The 21702-nt window shown below is 38.1% G+C and overlaps 1 protein-coding gene across 3 annotated transcripts in view; it reads right to left on the bottom strand.

Moving 5' to 3' along the window:
* Positions 1 to 21702, bottom strand: part of SPSB4 (splA/ryanodine receptor domain and SOCS box containing 4) — a 189912-nt gene that overhangs the window by 31182 nt on the left and 137028 nt on the right. For all 3 annotated transcript variants that reach the window (XM_088132100.1, XM_088132101.1, XM_007437961.4), the window contains one exon: positions 11331 to 12187. In XM_088132100.1, the coding sequence (XP_087988226.1) occupies positions 11331 to 12024 (694 nt within the window). In that variant the 5' untranslated portion in view covers positions 12025 to 12187. The remainder of the gene's footprint in view (positions 1 to 11330; positions 12188 to 21702) is intronic.

Genomic DNA, 21702 nt, shown 5'->3' with positions numbered 1-21702 from the left:
GTAATGTGGCCTTCCTTTCAAAATATGACATTACTGCCTCAGCCCTTCTTTTCGTTATTCATAATTGCTCCTTATTCTTTCCATTAATCCTGATCAGTATTACTTGATATTCAGCAGTCTGTCTGGGTGAATCAGTCAGTCACTTTATTCATTGTGTGCCTTTTTCACTGTTAGAGGAAACCAGGCATTACATTTTCACTTTCAAAGAGGCACAGGATAATTTCCCTAAAAATTTGTGACAGCAGACATATGTGTAGAATGTTGATCCTAGAGTTACTAGCAACAGTATTTAACAGATTTCAACTCATTCAACAGTTTTAAAATAACCAGTTAGCCTTTTCCTTTTGATAATTATCTCTCCCCTACCTCAGTGTTCACCAATAAAATGCAAAGTATTAATTAGGGATGTGATACATGTTTAGCACTTTAGATGGCCTTTTAAAGGTTTTGCGCCTGAAACAAAAATAATGTTTTCTGAGAGTTTTATTTTGAGGTTGGAACAAAAGTTGGCTGTTTCATTCTAATGCTGAAACAAAGCTTGGTTGTACTGAGCAGTGACATTTTGAGTCTATATGCAGCAACTTTGAAATGAGCTGTTCAGCCTTGAAGGGGAGTGTTTCAAGTGTTTTGATAACAAAGCAAAAGGTACTTGTTTGAAGGCTGGATTTTTCAAGCTGTTTTGAATTTTCTTCTGATGTAACACAGCCAACTGTGTTTGACACCAACCTTGAAACAATGCATATGGTTCCTCCAAAATCATGTACCTTTCCTTTTGAAAGTTAGTTAAGAGAGGATCTCCTAAACATTCTTACTGGTTCATTTGAACATAATCCAAAAGACACTCTTAAACTTGCTTGCCATACCAAAAGTATTTTGGAATTTTTTTTTCACAAAATATCAGTTTGAATAAATCTTTCCCTATTAAAATAAAGCCTATGTACCTAGAGAACTCCTTGGATTACATACACAAGGTAATAAAAGCTGTAATTAAATACATTTATTAGGTTTAAGAAGAGTCCATGGAAATTAATTCTAAACTACATGTTGGAGAAACTGATGGAGTACATTTTTTCCCCACCTGATTACAAGCTACTTTACAGAGACTCTTATTTACTATAACAAAAAAATACAACAAAACCAAGAAAATTACAAAAGCTATAAACGTTATTCTCTCAATATATTGTCTATATATTTGCTCTGTTCTGCTCTGTGCATTTTCTCAGTATTACAGATACACTTAAGTCTGCTGAATCTACAGAGGGAGAGGCCAACTGACTTCCTTTTTGCAGAATTCCTAGCCAAGAATGTAAAGAATGTAAAATGAACTGAAAAAGCAAAGTGTGTAAAAATTATGTTGTAAGACATGTAGTTATTTTATAAACATGCTATGAGCAAATATAGGGCACTATCTTTCACAAACATCCATGAGTGCATGAAGTCAGACAACAGAACAACATGGTGGACAAAAAAACCCCAAACCCAAACCCAAAATCAAAATCAAAACCAAACCAAAAAAAACCCAAAAACACAGGCTTGACTTCAAGCAAAGAATTTTTTTTTTCACTGACACCTCTCCCTTAATAGGAAATTCCTATCCAATTAGTTTAGTCAGATTTCACTTACAAGCAATGACTACAAATAATGCCATATCTTAGCAAAGCAGGATATTACAAATTGTGAACAAAACACGCACATCACACCTAAAAAGAAAGAAAGAAGTTGTGAGTCCTTTCATCTTCCAATTTATTAATCTAATCTTTACAACTGTCATCTGCAATTGGGTTTAGCCCTGCTGGTTTTTATGCTGGCATTTCCAAGAGTGAGGTGTGAATAAGAATCACTCAAAACTGAACACTCAGGAATGTATACAAAAGATTTAAAGCACGTGAATATGTGCCCATCATTCATGTGTTATCTGTTTATTGATGGAAACTATACAAGTACATAAATTACACTGGCAGAGTCACAGCAAACAACAGCAATATAAAACATTTTTTCAAGGTCTAATATTTCTGTCTATTTAGATTAATTAACATATTTAATGTGAAGGCTATTTGAAGAATGATTTGGGAGATCAATATTGTTTTGGTATGTCAAGAGGTTGAACCCTAAAATGCATTCCAATTGTTAGCAACATGCTGAGTTTATAAAGCACGCAGACAGTAAACACATACACACACACACAAAATAAAGATACCAAAAAACCTATGGATTTTGCTTATCATATACAGTACATCAGTTAAGAAGACTTGTTTCCTCAAGGATGCCTTTTGGGAGATGTCACTACTATTAAGAAGGAAGGGGAGATATGGAATATCAATTATGATAGCACTGAAGTCTGAAAAAAAGACATACATTTCTTCCTTCAGAATTATCTTAGTTTTGCTTCTGAAACCATAACATTGACACCTCCAAACATGATTCAAGGACAGCATTTCATCTGAGTCATGGAAGGGCTTAGTGACTGATTTTATAAAGATCACATAATTATCTGATATTCTGCAACAGTAAGCCCAGTTAATTGTAATTTATTCAATTAACCATGGTTAAGCAAATCACAGCTTACTGCAATGTGTGACCACAGTCATAAGCTCTATCTTCAGTGTCTCTGCATGCGTGGCTATTTTCTTGAGTTTTGCATGTTTGAACTGAAGCTACAAAAGTGATTCCATAGACCCATTCAACCAAATGCACTTAACAGATCAACAGCCCTGATAAGATGGCTTTGTAATCACAAGAGTTCTATAAGTACTGTATGTTTAGTGACATGCACAAGAATAGAGAAGGCAGCCAGATGTACAGGGACGCTGTAATTTAGAGATGACTTCTCTACCTTTGTTCCCACTCTGCTTTTACGCATACTTGTGTGCAGGTAAGTGCCTTATATATGTCTTCTGCACCTGGGGTTACTGGTGGATCTCAGGTTCAGTAAAAACAACCTAAACAAAGATTACACATACCTGAAGCCAGCTTTCTGCCAGTTTAATAAAGCAAGATTTACTCAAGCTAAACTTTTTGTTATAAAATTTGAACCATAATAATAAAAAAAGTTAAAGATGTCCTCAAATCATGTTCAATTCCAGGTGATTTCATGGACATCAATGTAGTTTTCTTGGCAACAGTACAGAAATGAAGCACTATCTTCTTCCATGATGCTTTTTTTGACTTTCCAGTTCAGCCAACCACCCTGAAGTTCCTTGAGGGATCACCCAAGTAATATCCAGGACTGACCAAACTTAACTTCTAAACCCAGACAAGGTTGGCCAGTTCCTGCTACCTGATGAGACACAATCATAAAACTGGCAAAATATATCCCATACCACCATTACTACAATTTTCATTAGAGGTCAATAATTTATACACAGATGTGAATAATGAAATGTTAGAAACTTTCTTCAAGTTACAGATATCCCTTATATTTCACTTTCCCTTCCCACTGAAGTAGACATGAAAGAAAGATGCATGTCTAGTAACTAGGTACAGCAGTCAAAGGCAAAAGTAGTTTGAAACTGCATCAGAACAGCAGAGAAGCTGACCTTCACTGAAGAATTTGCAAAGGATGCCCTGACAAGCTGTGCTATTAATTTGCTGTCTACAAAGACAATGATTTCATCCATTAATTTGGTAGGCTGGCTGAGAAATAGAAAGCAAACAGATTATCCCAATCTGCATTTACATTTTTCAGCAACTAATTGGGACGTTATGGACATTCAAAGGTCAGTATGGTCATCAATAAATTACTAAGATGATTATTCCTGTCTTCCACTGAAATGGCCTTTTGCTTTTAATGACTATTTTTTCTGAGAACACCAAACAAATTTTATTGGGCAAACCAAATCTCACATGATGCATTAATCTTTCTTTTCAGTTAAACCGCACTTCATGCTCACACTGAAGCGAAGTAACATTACAATACAGACAATACAAATCACAAAGAGAATTACAGGTAGTCCTCACTTAACTATGGTAATTGGACTGGCAGCTTGATCCTTATTGCATATCAATCGTTGCATCTAAATTCTGCATCCATTTGGTCATACAGTCTTTAACTTGTTTAAAGGAACTGTAAAAACAAGGGGGAACACTTAAAGACTTGACTGAATTTGAAAACTTTGTAACACAATATTTGGAGAATTTGCTGGGGCATTCTTTATAAACTGTTGGTGAACTATGAAGCCCCAAAAGGCGCTGCTTTTAACAGCTGAATAGACAGGCCAGCAGCAGAATCTTCAAACTCATGTACAATGGGAAGACTATTCTAAATGCAGTATAAATAAGAAAATCTTAAATCTCATTTGGGTTATTTATTTATTTATTTATTTTAAACTGCCTTTTTTTCCCTTTCATCTTCTAACTTTGGTCCAGTCAGTGTCTCTCAGGATTAATAAACCCACCACCCAGGATTAATAAATGCTTTATTTCCAAATCAAGACTTTTGCGGGGGCGGGGGGGGGACAAACAAAAATCAGCAGTAGCTGCAGCCCGGTGCTTGCTTGGGAAGGCTGACCATCTGCCCAGAAAAAAAAGTTGTTATTAAGCTTAGGCAGCAAAGGAAGGCAGGGGGTGTGTGGAATTAAGTGTGATGGGAAGAAAACACCTTCACTAAACATCTGCTTCATGACAGCCACATTCTCAAGATTCTAAATAATCCCACACACCCAAAATTTTTGGGGGGGTCCATAACACAGGCACCATCTTTCTCAGAATCTGGCTATTACGGTTGTGCAGTGTTTTGTATCTTAAGACAAAAGGATACTTTGGAGTATGCAAAATATCTCCCACAGCACCTGTCTATAACTTGATAAAATAACTCATTTGATGCCATCACATGGTTGCCCACTGCAGCTGGCAACCACAGCTAGAAAATTAAACATTTGGTTTAAGACTTGCAGACAGATATTATGTGTCCCATACACAACAAAGCAGATTTGCCTTCATATATGAACTGTTGTACATTCCTAGTAATGGACTAGTTTGGTGTAGTGGTTAAGGCACTAGGCTAGAAACTGGGAGACCCTGAGCTCTAGTCCCGCCTTAGGCACAAAGCCAGCTGGGTGAATTTGGGCCAGTCATTCTCTCTTAGCCCTAGGAGGAAGGCAATGGCAAACCACTTCTGAAAAACCTTGCCACGAAAACTGCAGGGACTTGTCCAGGCAGTCACCAGGAGTTAACACTGACTCAAAGGCACAAAATAAATAAGCATTCCAAGTGCCTACCATACAAAACATTTGTCAGTTCTCTTGATTTTAGGGTAGATAAATATTTCATTATAAGATCAACTCCAAAAAAAGAGTTTGCAGAGCTTTTTTGTAAATTTAATTGCTTAGCTGAAGATAAAAGCCTTAACAAGGACTGAATATATTCATGGTTCCTAGGTTTGTCATAAACCTTCCTTGCTTGGAGACCAGATACAAATGGTCACCCTATATTTTCCTATCCTTCCTTACTTCTCGAGAACTCTCCAGACGAGTGCAGAGCACAGATTTGCTCCAGTAGACTAACTAGGAGAGTCAGTTTGGTGTAGTGGTTAAGGTACTGGGCTAGAAACCAGGAGACTGTGAGTTCTAGTCCCGCCTTAGGCACAAAGCCAGCTGGGTGACCTTGGGCCAGGTACTTCCTCTCAGCCCTAGGAAGGAGGCAATGGCAAACCACTTCCAAAATCTTGCCAGTCACCAGGAGTCAAGACTGACTTGGTGCACACACACACACACACACACACACACAGAGACAAGACTAATTAGATGTCAGAGTTTGATCAAGCTTGTAGAATAGCAGAAATATTTCTTACAAAAAATTAAGTCTCTTGTATCTCATATAGTTCAATAAGCCACTATACAAGCAAAGCAAAATGAATTTTCACTCTTAGTCTGAAGCCAATGTTAAAATGTAAAATTATTTTCCTGTCTAAGGATTTCCTTGCTTAAGTAAAGCACCTCAGAAAATCCAGGACATAAATCCAGTTGTTATATCACATGCTAGTGAAAGTTTTGAATGAATGAGCTGGGGTGGGGGAACATGATTTGCCTGTAAAACTAATTGTATTCTTTTGTCTCTGAATGCAACACTGCTTGGGGTCATTTCCGTTTTTATTCAGTCAACTTTTGTCAGCTTCCCAAAGAAATGTCAACCATTTTTATACCTTAAGTCAAAACAGATATTCTCCCATTTAAATGCAATGGCTGTAAAGCTTTTGTTCTTTCCATCTCCCTTTTTTAAAAATTATCATTTTCATGTAAAAATATAATAACCATGTGCTGTCTAAAATTGAACTCATGAAACTCCTAATGGAAAAGAGGTAAGATGGAGGTGCTAAAAAGGATAAAGTTCAAGCTTTTCCAATCCTTAAAACAGCTTGTGAAAAAATAGAAAAAGCTGATGAGAACAGATCCTATGCAAGGTTAAAAGGGGGGGGGGGGGACAGTGACGGGTCAAACTACAACTTACATTAAATATGTGGTGTGTAGCTGACCTTCTTTAGTCTTAATTCTAAAGCAAGCCTTTTGAGCCCCAATGTGGATAAGAACCATTACTCACAGGTAAAAGTGATTTATTCCTCCTGCCCCAGCTGCTTGTTTCCTAATTTCTCCCCTGGCTTAGCAGGGTTAGGAAACCACCACAACAAAAAACCTAGACCTTTGCAGCATTTGAGAGTCTTTTCATCTCTCACATAGAGGGATGGTTTAGGAACACAAGTAAATAGGTGCAGAAAGGAAGAGGAGGAGTAGTTTTAAATCTTCCCCTGATTTGAATTGTATAAAGTTTGTGGGATTCTGATTTAAAATCGGGAGAGAGGATTTAAAAGTCAGCTATAGATTACATATTTAATATAACATTTGGTTTAACTAGAGGCATCGTTCACTTTGAAGCTTTCCTCTTTTTTCCTGTTACTTTGTTTCAGCCAGATTATCCCATGCAGGCTTATCGGGTTAAGAAAAAAAGTTAAGCGATTAGAAGCTTATTAATGCAAGGTGTTTTGAACCTTCAGGGTTTGGTCCAGAAACGTGGAATGAAACCTGAAATAATCTATGCAGAACGCTCACAATCAATTTGCGTGAATGTCTAGTTAAACAGATAAATTCCAGGTACATTTAAATCATAGTAGCTTACAGGCTGTGTATGTGTAAAGGTAAAACAAGCATATGTGGATTTATGGCATCTCAAACATACTGTACATGTAAACACAAACTTCTTTAGTGAGTTAAGAACAGAATATATTTTAGAGAGTTCTACCTTTGTAGTCACGCAAAGCAACTACCGATGTGGCTTCTGTTTTAGGATTCACTAACAGCTAAAATGAAGGGTTGGAAAAAATCTTTTCATTTTATTACCTTGGATAACTTAATGACGCTGCTGTTTCAAATTAAAACAGCTATGTTTTTTAATGTTTTAATTTTGTATTATTGTAATTGTTTTTATTTTTTAAGGTTTGTTTGCCACACAGAGTCACTTGGTGAGATGGGTGGCCACAAAAAATAAACAAACAGATAATGTAAATAAATAAATGAAAGTTGAGGCTGTTTTACTAAACTAAATTGCCCCAAGTTCTTCCAAACACTCCACAGATAAAAATGCCCCACAGCAATACATATATCAGTATAACTTTTAAAATAAAAGAACAAGACATATCCTGTAAAAATGATGTCTTCTCTTGCTAAATGAATATTTCTCACACAAAATTAAATTGTATTTGTTTCTATAATAATAGCTTTCTGCTTCATCTGTCTGAACATGCTGCCATTCAGTGACATTTGGCCCCATCAAGCAACCTCCGAGGTAAGTTTGGAAACCCCTGGATTAGAGTGATGGAATTGCACATGATGATCTCTCCCGTTTGCTCACCTGCATGTGCCTCTCAATGTAGGAGATCTGAAATTGAGGAGATATATGCACTCACAGAATACATAGCAGCAGGGGCCAGCATGAATTGCTTATCAGTTTAATCCAGTATTCCTCAACTTTGGCAACTTTAAGATGTCTGGACTTCAACTTCCAGAATTCCCCAGCCAGCATGCTTATTTAGAAACACTGAGAAACACTGGTTTAATCCATTTGAAATCTTTGAGCATTTAGGCAAATACCTGAACAGGACTCAAGATGGGTTTGCAATTCTCAGTTATACCAAGAAATTATTTCAGAAATGTATAATATTCAGCATTGGAACAGCTCAATAGCTGCAAAGGAATATACTGCATTTAGTTCCTACCTTATAAAAGTGGGGGGGAAACTTCCTCTAAAATCAGGGACAAAATAAAGCATACTCTGCTATTCCGGCTGGTGCCATTCCAGCATAAAACTGAAGATATCAAAAGTGCAAATGAGACCTTGAATCTATGGTAAATGTGGGAGCTTACTGTTGTTTGTCTTTCTTCCAGGACTACTTTTTCCCTTTCTGTCCCACAGTAATCTTCTCTGCAACATACCTCTCTCTATTTGCTTCTCCTTTTCTTCCTTCAGAGGCAGCAGATCTGGCTGCAGCAGCCCAGTTGCATGATTACATGTGACTTTTTCATGACAGCTGATTTTCTGAGCTGGTGATGGAGGGAGTCGCCCTCCTCACGTCAAATGGCTCATGCTGGCTTCTCTGTTCTGTGCAACTCTTTCACTATTGCAGTGAGCGGCCTCCTGATCACACTGCTGAATACTCATGCTGCTCACAGGCCACTCGCAACTTGTTCCAATGACGGCATGGTGTTTGTATTGGAGTAGAACTTTTTCTTTTGAAGTCTTTGAAGATTCAAAAGAAAGAAAGAGCACTTCCAACACCACTATCACCACAAACCTTGAAGGCCTCAGAGAAAAGAGGACAACACCAACCTCAAGCACCATTCAGTCACTTCAATGAGCTCAGAGGCCTCATGGGATCCTAGTGCTGCTTGCAGAGCCTTTGTGGCAATCTTTTAATCAGGCCACTAGGTGGGTTTCATAGGCACTCTTGTGGAGCCTGCAGATGGCTTATAGTTCACTCTGCCGTGAGTGATTAGTAGGAACCGCTAACATGCAGTGATACAACTGAGGGGCTCCTCAATCCAGACTATGAAGGAATTGTATCCCGTGGAGAAAACAGCATGAGTCACATGACACAAATGGAACGACTCCCTGCCTCCCCGCTCAGCAAGCAGCTCTGAAGAAGGCCAGCTGCTATGAGGAAGTCACATGGAGCCTCACAATTGGGCTGACCCAATAAGATCCAATACAAGCATGCAAGGAGAAGGTGAAGGAAGTACAAGCACACTGTGAGCACAATTATTAGGCAAGTGAGTATTTTGACCATATCATCATTTTTATGCATATTTTCCACCTCCAAGCTGTATAAACCTGAATGCTTATTGGATATAAGGTGATGTATATTTGTGTAATGAGGGAGGGTGTGGCCTAAAGAGAGCAACACCCTATATCAAGGTGTGCATAATTATTAGGCAGCTTCTTTTCCTCAGGCAAAATGGACCAAAAAAGAGATGTAACTGACTCTGAAAAGTCAAAAATTGTAAAAAGTCTTTCAGAGGGATGCAGCACTCTTGAAATTGCTAAGATATTGGGGCGTGACCACAGAACCATCAAACGTTTTGTTGCAAATAGTCAACAGGGTCGCAAGAAACGTATTGAGAAAAAAAGACGCAAATTAACTGCCAAAGATTTGAGAAGAATCAAATGCGAAGCTACCAGGAACCCATTATCCTCCAGTGCTGTCATATTCCAGAACTGCAACCTACCTGGAGTGCCCAGAAGTACAAGGTGTGCAGTGCTCAGAGATATGGCCAAGGTAAGAAAGGCTGAAACTCGACCACCACTGAACAAGACACATAAGTTGAAACGGCAAGACTGGGCCAAGAAATATCTGAAGACAGATTTTTCAAAGGTTTTACGGACTGATGAGATGAGAGTGACTCTTGATGGACCAGATGGATGGGCCCATGGCTGGATCAGTAACGGGCACAGAGCTCCACCGACTCAGACGCCAGCAAGGTGGAGGTGGGGTACTGGTATGGGCTGGTATTATTACAGATGAGCTAGTTGGACCTTTTTGGGTTGAAGATGGACTCAAAATCAACTCCCAAACCTACTGCCAGTTTTTAGAAGACACTTTCTTCAAGCAGTGGTACAGGAAAAAATCTGCATCTTTCAAGAAGACCATGATGTTTATGCAGGACAATGCTTCATCGCATGCATCGAAGTACTCCACTGTGTGGCTAGCCTGTAAAGGCCTCAAAGATGAAAGAATAATGACATGGCCCCCTTCCTCACCTGACCTAAACACTATTGAGAACTTGTGGGCCCTTCCCAAACGGGAGATTTACGGTGAAGGAAAACAGTTCACCTCTCTGAACAGTGTCTGGGAGGCTGTGGTTGCTGCTGCACAAAAAGTTGATCGTCAACAGATCAAGAAACTGACAGACTCCATGAATGGAAGGCTTATGACTGTTATTGCAAAGAAGGGTAGCTATATTGGTCACTGATTTTTTGTTTGAAATGTCAATTTGTAAATTTTGAGTTTGTTCATTATTCTCACTTTAACAGATGAAAATAAAAGAGCGAGATGGGGGAATTTTAGTTTTTCATTTAGTTGCATAATAATTCTGCACACTAATAGTTGCCCAATAATTGTGCACACATAGATATGCTCCTAAGAAAGCCAAAACCTCACTTTTACTGTCTTAGATATTCAGGTTTGAAGTTTATTAACATTTTGGATTGACTGAGAGCACTGTAGTTGTTCAATAATGAAATTCATCCTCAAAAATACAACTTGCCTAATAATTGTGCACGCAGTGTATATTGCAGACACTTAACTCTTACAAAACCCACCCCCACTGTCTACCATTTTTTGTGTGTGTAAAGTAAAAAGAAAGTAAGGCAAAGCCACAGATGCAACATAACCTTTAAGCATATACTTAGGAGTGGTTCTCGAAAGCTTCCTGAATCAATCAATCTAGTTCTTAAGTTTGAATCCCAAAGATAGATATAATTTTTCAAAGCCATTTACTCTGGGATATCAACAGGATTTGTGTTACAATTTTTCATAATATTTAATATTGCAGAATTCTTCAAAGAAACTAAAGACAGAACATATTCATTCTATTTTGGCTCCTTAGATGAGTCACACATACATACTAAAGAGAAAACAGCAAAAACTAGTTCCTATTTTCCCGCAGCTGAAAGTGCAGCTATCAACACAACCATCAACCCTGGAAATACTTTGTCAGAAGGATATAGAATAGCAGGTGCACTTTTGCCTTGTCAGTCCATTTAATTTGGAGACAAAGTCAGCCTGGCAACGTAACAAGTACCTTTACATATTCTGAAAAGAATAAAAATGCTAATGAAACACTTACGATCAAGCCCGTTGATATATCTCATTGTTATTTCACAGTGCCCCCACACCGCACTGACTATAGGATACAGTTTTTTCCCTTTTAAGCCCCTGAAGGCCACTCCAAGGTATTGTCCATCCACGATGAAGCTAAGGGTTCCTTCATCCATATCCAAAACCACCAATAAGGAATCTGGAAGTACAAAAGACTCATCTGGTTCCAAAAACACAGGATAGGTCACTCCAGGCTGGTTTTTGCAGTTGTGATAAAGTTTGTTCCGTCCAAGGTCCCAGCCCCATGATTCACTATTGCTACCAACCAATGATGTATATCCTACAGAATGCAAAGGAGCTTCTGCTGTTGAGACCCCAACTACAGCATGTGTTCCTCGTTGCCTGGTGGGCCAGTGAATCTGCCAAACATGCAGTCCCCTTGTATAGCCAACTTTTCCTCTGATGCAATCTGTGCTTTGGGCAACCGGGTGTCTATGAAAGGTTAATCTGTCATCTTCCTTCACAAATATATTTAAGGATCGATCTTCATTGTTCCAAGCATGTTTGTACTGGACCTCCAAGTGGGCTGGGGGCATATCCAGCAACATATCCAATCGTGCAGGCTTGCAGAAATCTGGTCCCCTCAGTTCTCGTTTAACTGGTCTATAAGGGGGATCCCGAACATCCACAGACTTTATGCTCCCTGAGATTTTTTGGCCCATCGCTCAGCTGCAGATTGCTTGGCTGCAGGGAATGTAGGGTGACTGTGGGCCCAGTGTCAAGTCATGAAAGCACTTTCAAGCTGAGCCAATGACTCACTATGCACCAACTTGATTTACTTCTTTCTGGACTCTTTCAGAGCCAATGTTTTCTGAAAACACACTTCTGAAATAAAGCAGAAAGTTACCAGTTAAAAAGTAGCCAAATTATAAACCACATAACTATTCTTTAAAAAGAAAAACAGAAAGGAAAAGGGGGAGAAAAAGAAGAAAGGGAATTTGTACGGCCAGTGCCAAGTTACTTTAAAATTAAGAACTAACCATTCTCAGCTTCATGGCCTTTGTACTTCAATGCTTGTTAACCAGACTGTCAGCTGGATATATTGAGTCTACAGTTTAAAAGCACAGACGGTCATTTCCTTTTTTCCATAATAGACAGAGACATTCCACACCTTTTGCCCTTCCACCCATAGTCTAGTCAAGAGGGATGTCACATTGTACAAACAGCTTGTCTCCTGTTATCAGGTATGCACAAGAGTATGCCCAATTTCACTTCTAATTCTTTATTTTACCTTAAAGAAATTCTTTATGCAAACAGTCACTTTTACCTTTTTCTCTTATTATTCCAAGGAAATGCAGACAAGCATGCTCATATGATAGCGAAAAAATGTGGAACTTGATACATCATATTTTAAAACACCATGCCCCCTATAAAAACATGTAAGGCTAATCTCGTTCTACAATTCATGTTGAGCTCTCAATAGAGAAGTAGGGAAGAGAGAACTTTAAGTAGGTGTTTTTTTATTAGCAAACCCTATTAACTGTTTTTAAAATTACAAGTAGATCTATTAAGTAGAGCTGCTACTATACTGAGCAACTTACTCAGTTATATCACACTGGACCCCAACATTACATGGGTTTGGTATAATGCCTTTGTTATCTAATATACTCCTTAATGTTCAACTTTGTTAATCATATTACTGGATAAAAAGCACATAATTTCATTGATATCTCCTATACAAAGAATAATGCATCATGATTTGTATGGTAGAGCTCTTCTGTATGTAAACTAAGAAAACTCTCAGATTAAAACTACAAAATACACAATTCAGATGAATGTTTCTAGAGTCCAGTTAATGTAGTTAATAAAAGTAGTCTTCGAATTATGATGGTAACTGGGACCAGAATTTCCAATGTTGAGCAATGTGGTCATTAGGTGAAACATCACGTGACTGCATCGCTTAGTGACGGTAATCCCAGCACGCAGCATTGACATCATTAACTGCATCCCACTGGTTGTTAGGCAAGGATCCACCTGATCCAAGCCACTCCCAGCTTGATCTCTCCCAGCCCTGAGCCTCAGTAAGGTAAGGGACTGTCTCCTCTTCAGCTCCCACCACCACAAGCCTATCTCCTACCCCTTTCTGCCCTTTTGGTCACCCTGCACAGCGGTATTCTACAGCAGCAGTGGCAGCGCCAGTAGTGCTGGGGCTGAAGTAGAGGCCCAGGGTTTTCAGCAGTCTTAGCTAACCACCACTGTCCCCAGGCCTCAACTTTAGCCTCAGTGCCACCACTGAGAGAGCCTCAAGCCCTGCATCGCAGCCAGCCACCACAGCACCACAGCGCAGCCCCTGCCATCCTGCACTCTGCAGGACCTACTGCATCCAGCTGATGGCGTGCCCAGGCTGGCCCTATGCAAGGCAGCTGCTGGCTGCACCAGGCCTTCTTCCCGAGGCCACTTGCACTGTTGTCCAAATAGTGCACCCCTTTCTTGTGATGCTTTGGAAGTCCTCAGAACCTTTCTGAAGGCTTTCTAAAGCATCATGAGAACAGGGCATGCTATTTGGAGAATAGCAGGTACGCCGTTCTCATGATGCTCTAGAAAGCCTCAGCTTCTGAATAGCATGCCCTGTTCTCATGGCCAGCAGCAGAAGGCCTGGTGTGGCCAGCAGCTGCCTCACATAGGGCCAGACCAGGCTTGCCTCATGACCAGCGGGAGGAAGACGGCTAAGGTCAGCTGGGTGCGGCAGGGCCTGTGGAGGCTTAAGTCTCCAGGCCTCTACTTCAGCCTCAGAACCGCCACCGAGGATAGCCGCTGTGCAAGGCAATCAAAAAGGCAGAGATGGGGGGAGATAGGCAGGTGGAGGGAGTTGAAGCGCCCTTACAGTCGTAAGTGCAGGCAGGCTACCAAGCACCCGAATTTTGATCACATGACTGTGGGCATGCTGCAATGGCTGTAACTTCCAGGATTGGGCGTAAGTACCATTCATTCAGCACCACTGTAACTTCAAATGGTCGCTGAACAAATGGCCAGAACTCAAAGACTACCTGTACAACAACAGTAAAATCTAGGAATTTTTAAAAATATAATTATGAATGTCCGTATTCAGTTGTTCTTCTACAGTACACCTTACAGTACATCTTTCTACTCATATGGTCTTATCAAGGCTATCTAGTGCAAACAGAGATCCCCTTCAGATCTTCCTGCTGAATGAGAGATTGGGCAGAGGTGCATTAATATCCCAATTCTCTACCCAGCTTGAAGCTCTCAAAGGCATCTCTTTTACCCAGATGAATGCTTGAAGGAGACTTATAGGCTTCTTCAGATCTCAGTCTTGTAATTTCTTACTGTTCAACCTGTAGACATGTTTATAGATGATTAAGCTATAAAAGTAATTCAGGAAAATCAAAGTTATATCAAACTATTTTGACTATATAGTGTTTAACCACTGGCTTTGAAATAAATTATACAATGCAATTCATATGATTGCAAAAATATATTCGTGAGCATACATAATATTTATATACTGCTTCATTGGCACAGTAGTATTTTTTCCTAAGCTACTTGTAACTATCTGCAGCTGAGATCATGAAGAATTCCCCTACATTACATGACAAACTGTTATGTTTAAGATTCACATTTGCCCTGTAATTAATTCATGTCACATCTGAAGGCCTATATCTCTATTAAAATGTTATCTAATATTTTTTGTTTAGCTCTTAGTGAATTACTGGAAGAAAAAAAAAGTTGTTGAAATTACTACTATAGGAGGCAGGAATATTTTTGTGGTTTCACATGTATACCCTACATAACGGAGAATGTTCAGGTTAACAGCCCTGTTTGCACACAGCAGAGAGCAATTCAAATTGAAGCAGGAAAAAGAGTGTTAGTTTCACTTCCTAGTGTTTTTCATGGAACAGCCAAGATATTAAAGAGCATTATTGTCAGCACCAATAGTGAAAGTAGAACCTTGCAAAAATTAAGTTAGGCAGATGGTATTCCACTGTTGAAAATGCATCCTATGTGACAAGATAAAAACAAGAGACAGAATACACTGAAAGCAATTTATAAACTTCTAGTGAGATTATCATTTTTAATTGTTGTAAGATCTGACTACAAAAATAGTGACAAAACTAAATAATATCACAAGGAATCCATAATGAAACAAGGGTCAATAATATAGCTCTGTCCTCATCTGCACAGGTTTTAAGTCCAATTCCATTCTACTGATTTTTATGAACCAAAAAACACTTAGAAAATGTAATTTTTGTCCTTTCTAACTTTCTGAGAGAGAGAGAGAGAGAGAGAGAGATTTTTAATGCAGCTTTCCAAAATGTATGCTCATTTTCTTAAAAAAGTAACCAATCTAGATAGAGAAATAGACAGACAGACAGACAGACATTTGGTCATAAGTATTAAGAAACAGTATTCATTTGTGGGAAAAGCCTTTAACATTTGCAAATTAAAATCTGTGGCACATTTCTTTTACATTCCAAAGTACTACTATACAGACCTTGTTTTCTCCTTTCAAGTAAGCAACTGCTACTTCTCTACTAGAATTGTATATAATTATTTTAGAACAAATTAACTATAATTGCAAAAATTGTTTCCACACATACACAATCATCCAATAAGTATATTCCATTTGTCAACATAAATACTTATTAAGGTGTTCTTGCCTAAAAGCTTACCTTACAATAACTATCACCTTTTGCCTATCTGGGATTAATATTAAACTGTAATGGGAATATTCTCCTTGTCCAGAAGAATTGAATTTATGGTCTCTTACCAGTCCTACTCTGCAAGCAACTCCAAAAGATTATCACAGGAGACGTCTCTGAGAGGCCAGCTGCACACCTACCTATGTAGTGAATCTGGAAAACATTGTGCCAGCCAACATCACTGTTCCTATAGACAACTTGCTTTTCACTTGCCAAGCTTTCTGCTCTACCTAATTCTTCAAACGCATTCATAAATGAGCCTGCATGCTGAAAAGAAAAATACACATGCTACTAGTGTGATCTTTATTTACAAGCATGACTCTGAGTCCTGCATAAGTCCCAGAGGCAATTCTAGAAAACAAAGAAATAAATGTATGTTCATAGTCCACTGTCATTCTTTGCTGGTGTATCCACTTGTCCAGTAAAAAAGACCCTCCCCCAAAGAGGTTGCTGGAAGAGAGTGTCCTGCATGGATATTTGGAATAACTTCAGTGGTGTTTTTTGACTATCCATATTCATAATGTCAGCCACCTTCTCAGCAGGCAAAGTCTTCCTTTTTGACAGCCATTTTGTGAGAGCACCATAACATGCTTCTAAATCTCTAAATATGCTCACCTGCTCCAAATGTTTGCTACCCATTTTAACCCATTTACAGATAGTTACGACTGATCATATAAGCAAACAGTATATGTGAACTGCCCAGTGTCTATTAAAAGCAGGGTACAATAATGTATTATTCTAAATTTAGAGGCAAGAAGTTGAAAACAGCTTAAAGATGGAGAAGGGATTTCAGGCAAGAGCCAGTGTACTACCAAAATTATTTAAGAAGGAAAGCTTCACTGAAGCAATCAGAACAACATTCATCGGTGCATTTTATTGCTCTCAAATGAAGAACTATCATAATCTAGTCTTATGGCTCTTTCAGAATAGATGTCAAAAATGGCTCTTTGTAAGGAATGAGTCAATGGTACTAAAAATATCAAACACAGTGGTGCACATTTAATAGTTGTTAGGTTACAAAAGTATCTGGACAACCTCTAGATGGCAGTAAAAGAGACAAAGCTAACTATAGTGTTTCCCTGGGCTTCTGCAGCCCAAATATGATAACCCTATATTTGTTCAACATTTGTTATGTGGATCCTGATTGTCCTTATTTTGTGACATTCTGTTTCAGGATGGGTACTATTATAAAGATGAATAAGGCTTAATAAAGTGGCAAATTATTTATTATGGTCAATGGATTTTTTTTTTCCTGCCAATGAAAGGGAAGTTGCCAAAATAACCTAGCAATCTTGAACATTATGCAGTGGGGAGGGGACAAAAGAAGCACAAGGGTAGAGAAGGGCTTGGCTGAAATGTTTTGGCCTGCTTTTTCTTGTTATTTTTTTTTCCAGAGATGGGGAGTAACTATGGGGAATGGAAGGCTTCTGAGAGGAAAACCACTATTACTCCTACACTTAAACCACCAAAACACACTGAAAAATGGTCTGAAATTATACTAGTAAAATTCCATTTTATTTCCAAATTTCAGTATTGTAATCTCAGCATGTAATGTCTACATGCAACCCGCAGGCTGTCCACCCCTAGGGAATAAAATGAAAAACCCAATGGATAAAATGAAACTGGCATGTACTAATGGCTACAGGTGTTCTATCTATCTATCTATCTATCTATCTATCTATCTATCTATCTATCTATCTATCTATCTATCTCTTTATCCCTTTATTATTTTATAAATAATTCAAAGTGGCAAACATGCCTAAAACTCCTTCCTCCTCCTATTTTCCCCATGACAACAACCCTCAGAGAGTTGGGCTGAGAGTGACTGGCCCAAAGTCACCCAGCCAGCTTTCATGCCCAAGGTGGACTAGAACTCACAGTCCCCTGGTTTCTAGCCTGATGCCTTAACCACTAGACCAAACTGGCTCTTTCTTTACTGCCATCAGTTAACTCAAAGTGAAATCTCTGGTCATCTGTGGAGCTGAGTGACTCTGAATTGGTCACGGCAGTTTCAATCAGGTACCTGTATCTGTACACAAACAAAAAGTGGTAAGAACCCATCCTCTAAGTCATCCTTTAGGTAGAGCAATTTCTGAAGAAATAGATATGTCATGGGATTCTCTGGGACTGTGATTGATAAATAAATAAAATGTGTATGCCCAAACAAATGAACAAACAAAAGTGACTCTGGATGGCTTTATATTTCTAAAAATTGCAGAAAATGTACAGAGGGATATTCATCTCATGTCTGCTAAGTGGGTAGGAAATTCCCCCTGAGTAAACAGTTAGAAATAGGATCAAATGTATCAAGGAGGCTCTGGCTTAACATATTCACTGACAAATAAGTACTGTATATTCACATATTCACTTCCCAATATTCTGTAATCTAACTCCTTGTTCCTTGAAGAAAGAGACGACTTCGTGAGAACATAGCTTTCTTGATTGTGTGCTGCTGTTAGGGGTGAGGTAAACTATTCAGCCAGAACCTGCACTAGGTTTAATTGGAATAAATCTTATTGTCCCATGTTCTTCTTTTTCTAATCAGCCAAGTGACCTCTTTGTTCATGAATATGGACATGAAGGTATTTTTATATATAATTTTATTGTGACTTGTTATAAGTTGAAACTTGCTTCAATCTCTTTTTATAGAAAACTATTTTTTAATTTCTAGCAGACCACTGTCATCTTGTGGTCTGCTCAGAGCACCGCATTTCCGTTTATAAGTTTAAGCAGCTGTTCTCCCAGGACCTGAACAGCTTTTGTGGTTTATTTCCTTTACCAGGGACGTCTGCATTTCAATATTTAAAGTTTAAAAGGGCTTTATATTTTGTACTTTATGTTTTTCCCAATAAAGTTTGATTTTGTTTATCTCCCATTAGATTGGTCTAACTTGCAAAGAAGGACTGAATCTTCTAGCTACACCTCTATACTATAGGGACATAAAGAAACACTGTAAAAGTATTTCAACTCTTTGTAATTTGACATTTTAATTACAAGAAAGGCAGCAAAGAGTGTGAGAGTCCTATCTTTCTCACACAGGTTTAGGGGCCGGATGCCAGGTGAAGCTTCCCTGGAAGACAAATGGTGGCAGTAGAAATTACCAGGCTGCTGCTCCAAAGCAGGAGGCAATGCCAGAGTGAGGACCCAGAGAACTTCTGGATTGGAGGTTTAAGACTTCCAAACTTTCCCCCAACAGACTTAGCCATCCATTACAGCACAGTTTATGTACTAGAGCAAAGATAAGCTGTGCTTAATGGATGGCTAAGTGTGTTGGGGGGAAATTTGGAAGTCTTACAAACTGACTACTGTTTCAGGCTTACAAGCATCCACAGAAATTGATTTCAGTATATATTAATACATGGACTATGCAGGCAGTTGTGGCACATTATCAGACAAAAGGGGCAAGAGGAGAAATAAGTGTAGACAGTCAGGGCTGACATAACTATAATGTATAGTTTTACTGTTATATTGGACAAAAGGCCTATTTTATATTATCATATGTATTGTATGTAAATATGATAATATTTGTATGTAAAATAAACATACTTTCATTCAACAAAGCATCTATAGTAGGATGATTACTAAAAAAAAAGGTAAAATACCTAACTATAAAATACATTTTTTTAAAAAAGAAAAGTTATATTAATCCATATTAGGGGAAGAACAAAAGCATCCACCAAACATTGAAAAGAAAACAATATTGGCAATAGGTGCTATAGAGATAAAATAAACAGAAACAAACAAACCCAAAACTTCCAAGATTTTTAAATGTTCTTTCTGAATATCGGTTTTCCCTGAAGAAACTGGCACATACATGTAAGCAAGCCATGAAATGTGCTAATACTTCTACCAGTTCTATCCTGAAGCCACCCTTGTAGAAGCCATTAAGAAGTACTTGGGGGAAGGCTGGGCAGGAATTCATAGCACACCAGTGAAATACACTATTAAAATATTTTAGGAGCTGACATTAGGACTGAAGACATCTGGAATTTTAGTTGCAAGTCATGAGGTGGAGGGAAAAAAATCACTATTCAGATTCAAAGAGGTAAAAAAGCATATTACTTAAAGAGGTAAAAAAGCATATTACCTAAAAGCATATTTTTAAGACAATCCAATTAATTAATGAAATCTTCTGATGTACATGGCAATTGCAACAACAGAAAGAATAGAAAATGCTGGACAGTAATGTAATAATTTTAATTAGGGTAATAGTACATGCACCTTAATTATGAGAGCTCTTGATGTACCTATTGCTCTTGACTTGCCGTCAGGCCACCATGATTCAACTATGAATAATTAAGATGATTATTGGGTCACAGATGCACAGAGCAAAAGTGAACATGCAGAAATGTAAGATATTTTCCACCTTCCTCAAGCCTTGCAGCTTCTTTTACTATTTGTCAATCCTGAGCCTGTTCTCAGTATTTGAACTTGTCTCAGCTTTCTAAGATAGCAAAACTAGAGTAAACTTACAAGCACAAGCCAAGTGAAATCAGCATGATCTTAAAAATCTTTATTCTTAGATATCGACTGTCTAATCCATCTAACATTACACTGCTGTACCACAGTTCCTACATCTCACAAGAAAGCTTGACCCATTGTTAAATGTGTGAATATTAATATTAATATTAATTAATATTAAACGTGTGGGTGAAACACACCTACAATGTTTGCTGATACCCAGAAAAATAAGAGAGATACCAAAATTATGGATACTTTAATACTACATCAATATAGTATACATTTCAACTTAATGAAAGAAAGATTGGTCTTCTTTAAACTCTTGATATAATTTATTTTTCTTTACAAGGCATTTCAAAAAAAAAAACTACACAAACTTGATTTTAATATGTCTCCATTGTTTTCATTGTATCTTGATTAATTTATCAGGTAATTTGAAAATGTAATTTCATTTTTCAGGAACCAAAACATAATTTTGCATGAACTTTCAGAAATGTATAAAGTGTTTAAAACAGTATAAAAGATTGCATCATTTACCTCCAGTCTGGGAAAGGCTAATATTTTAATTATGGCAACACATGAATAAACACAACTACATAACGTAAAATCCTTGCCCATTTCTTGTACTTCATCATGAATAACATAAATAAAACTCTGAGAATAACTTGCAGTCCATCCTAGTTGAGGATCTTACTTTCTCGCATCTGTTTAAATACTTTCAACTCAACTTCCAAGTATCACAGATGGGCAAGTAGAAGTTCCTCGAGATCTTACCTTTATCAACAACAACAACAACAACAACAAAAAGTATAGGAAAAAAAGTGAACAATATGTTTTCATTAGGGAGAGATACTATAACATTGAGGAGAGCTGTCAATTGTATTAAAAAAAAAAGATTAAGGGATTACAGGATACTCCCTTGGAGAAAGACCTTTCTGGTGGAATTTTGAGGAAGTATTCAGCTAAGCACTCAATGTGAGGTTGATTGGTTTGCCAATGACAAAAGGCAAGAATACACCCCACTGAGAACAGGCATTCTTTACTTTCAAACTTCTACTACTATCTGTTGATTATGCAACAATGGCTTTCAACAATGCAACAGCTGAAAAGACTTTGGTGGTAAAGGAGACTGGCAGACTGAAGATCTCTTTATGCTATGTAGTGACACTGTTAGAGAATTTCAATTATAAGAACATGAATAGAACCTGAATGAATACT

This window comes from Python bivittatus, unplaced genomic scaffold, assembly GCF_059951505.1.
Source record: "Python bivittatus isolate LINGU-HERP-01145 unplaced genomic scaffold, Pbiv_v1 ctg000980_np1212, whole genome shotgun sequence".
In the NCBI taxonomy this organism is placed as follows: domain Eukaryota; kingdom Metazoa; phylum Chordata; class Lepidosauria; order Squamata; family Pythonidae; genus Python; species Python bivittatus.
This window is presented reverse-complemented; position numbering and strand designations above follow the sequence as displayed.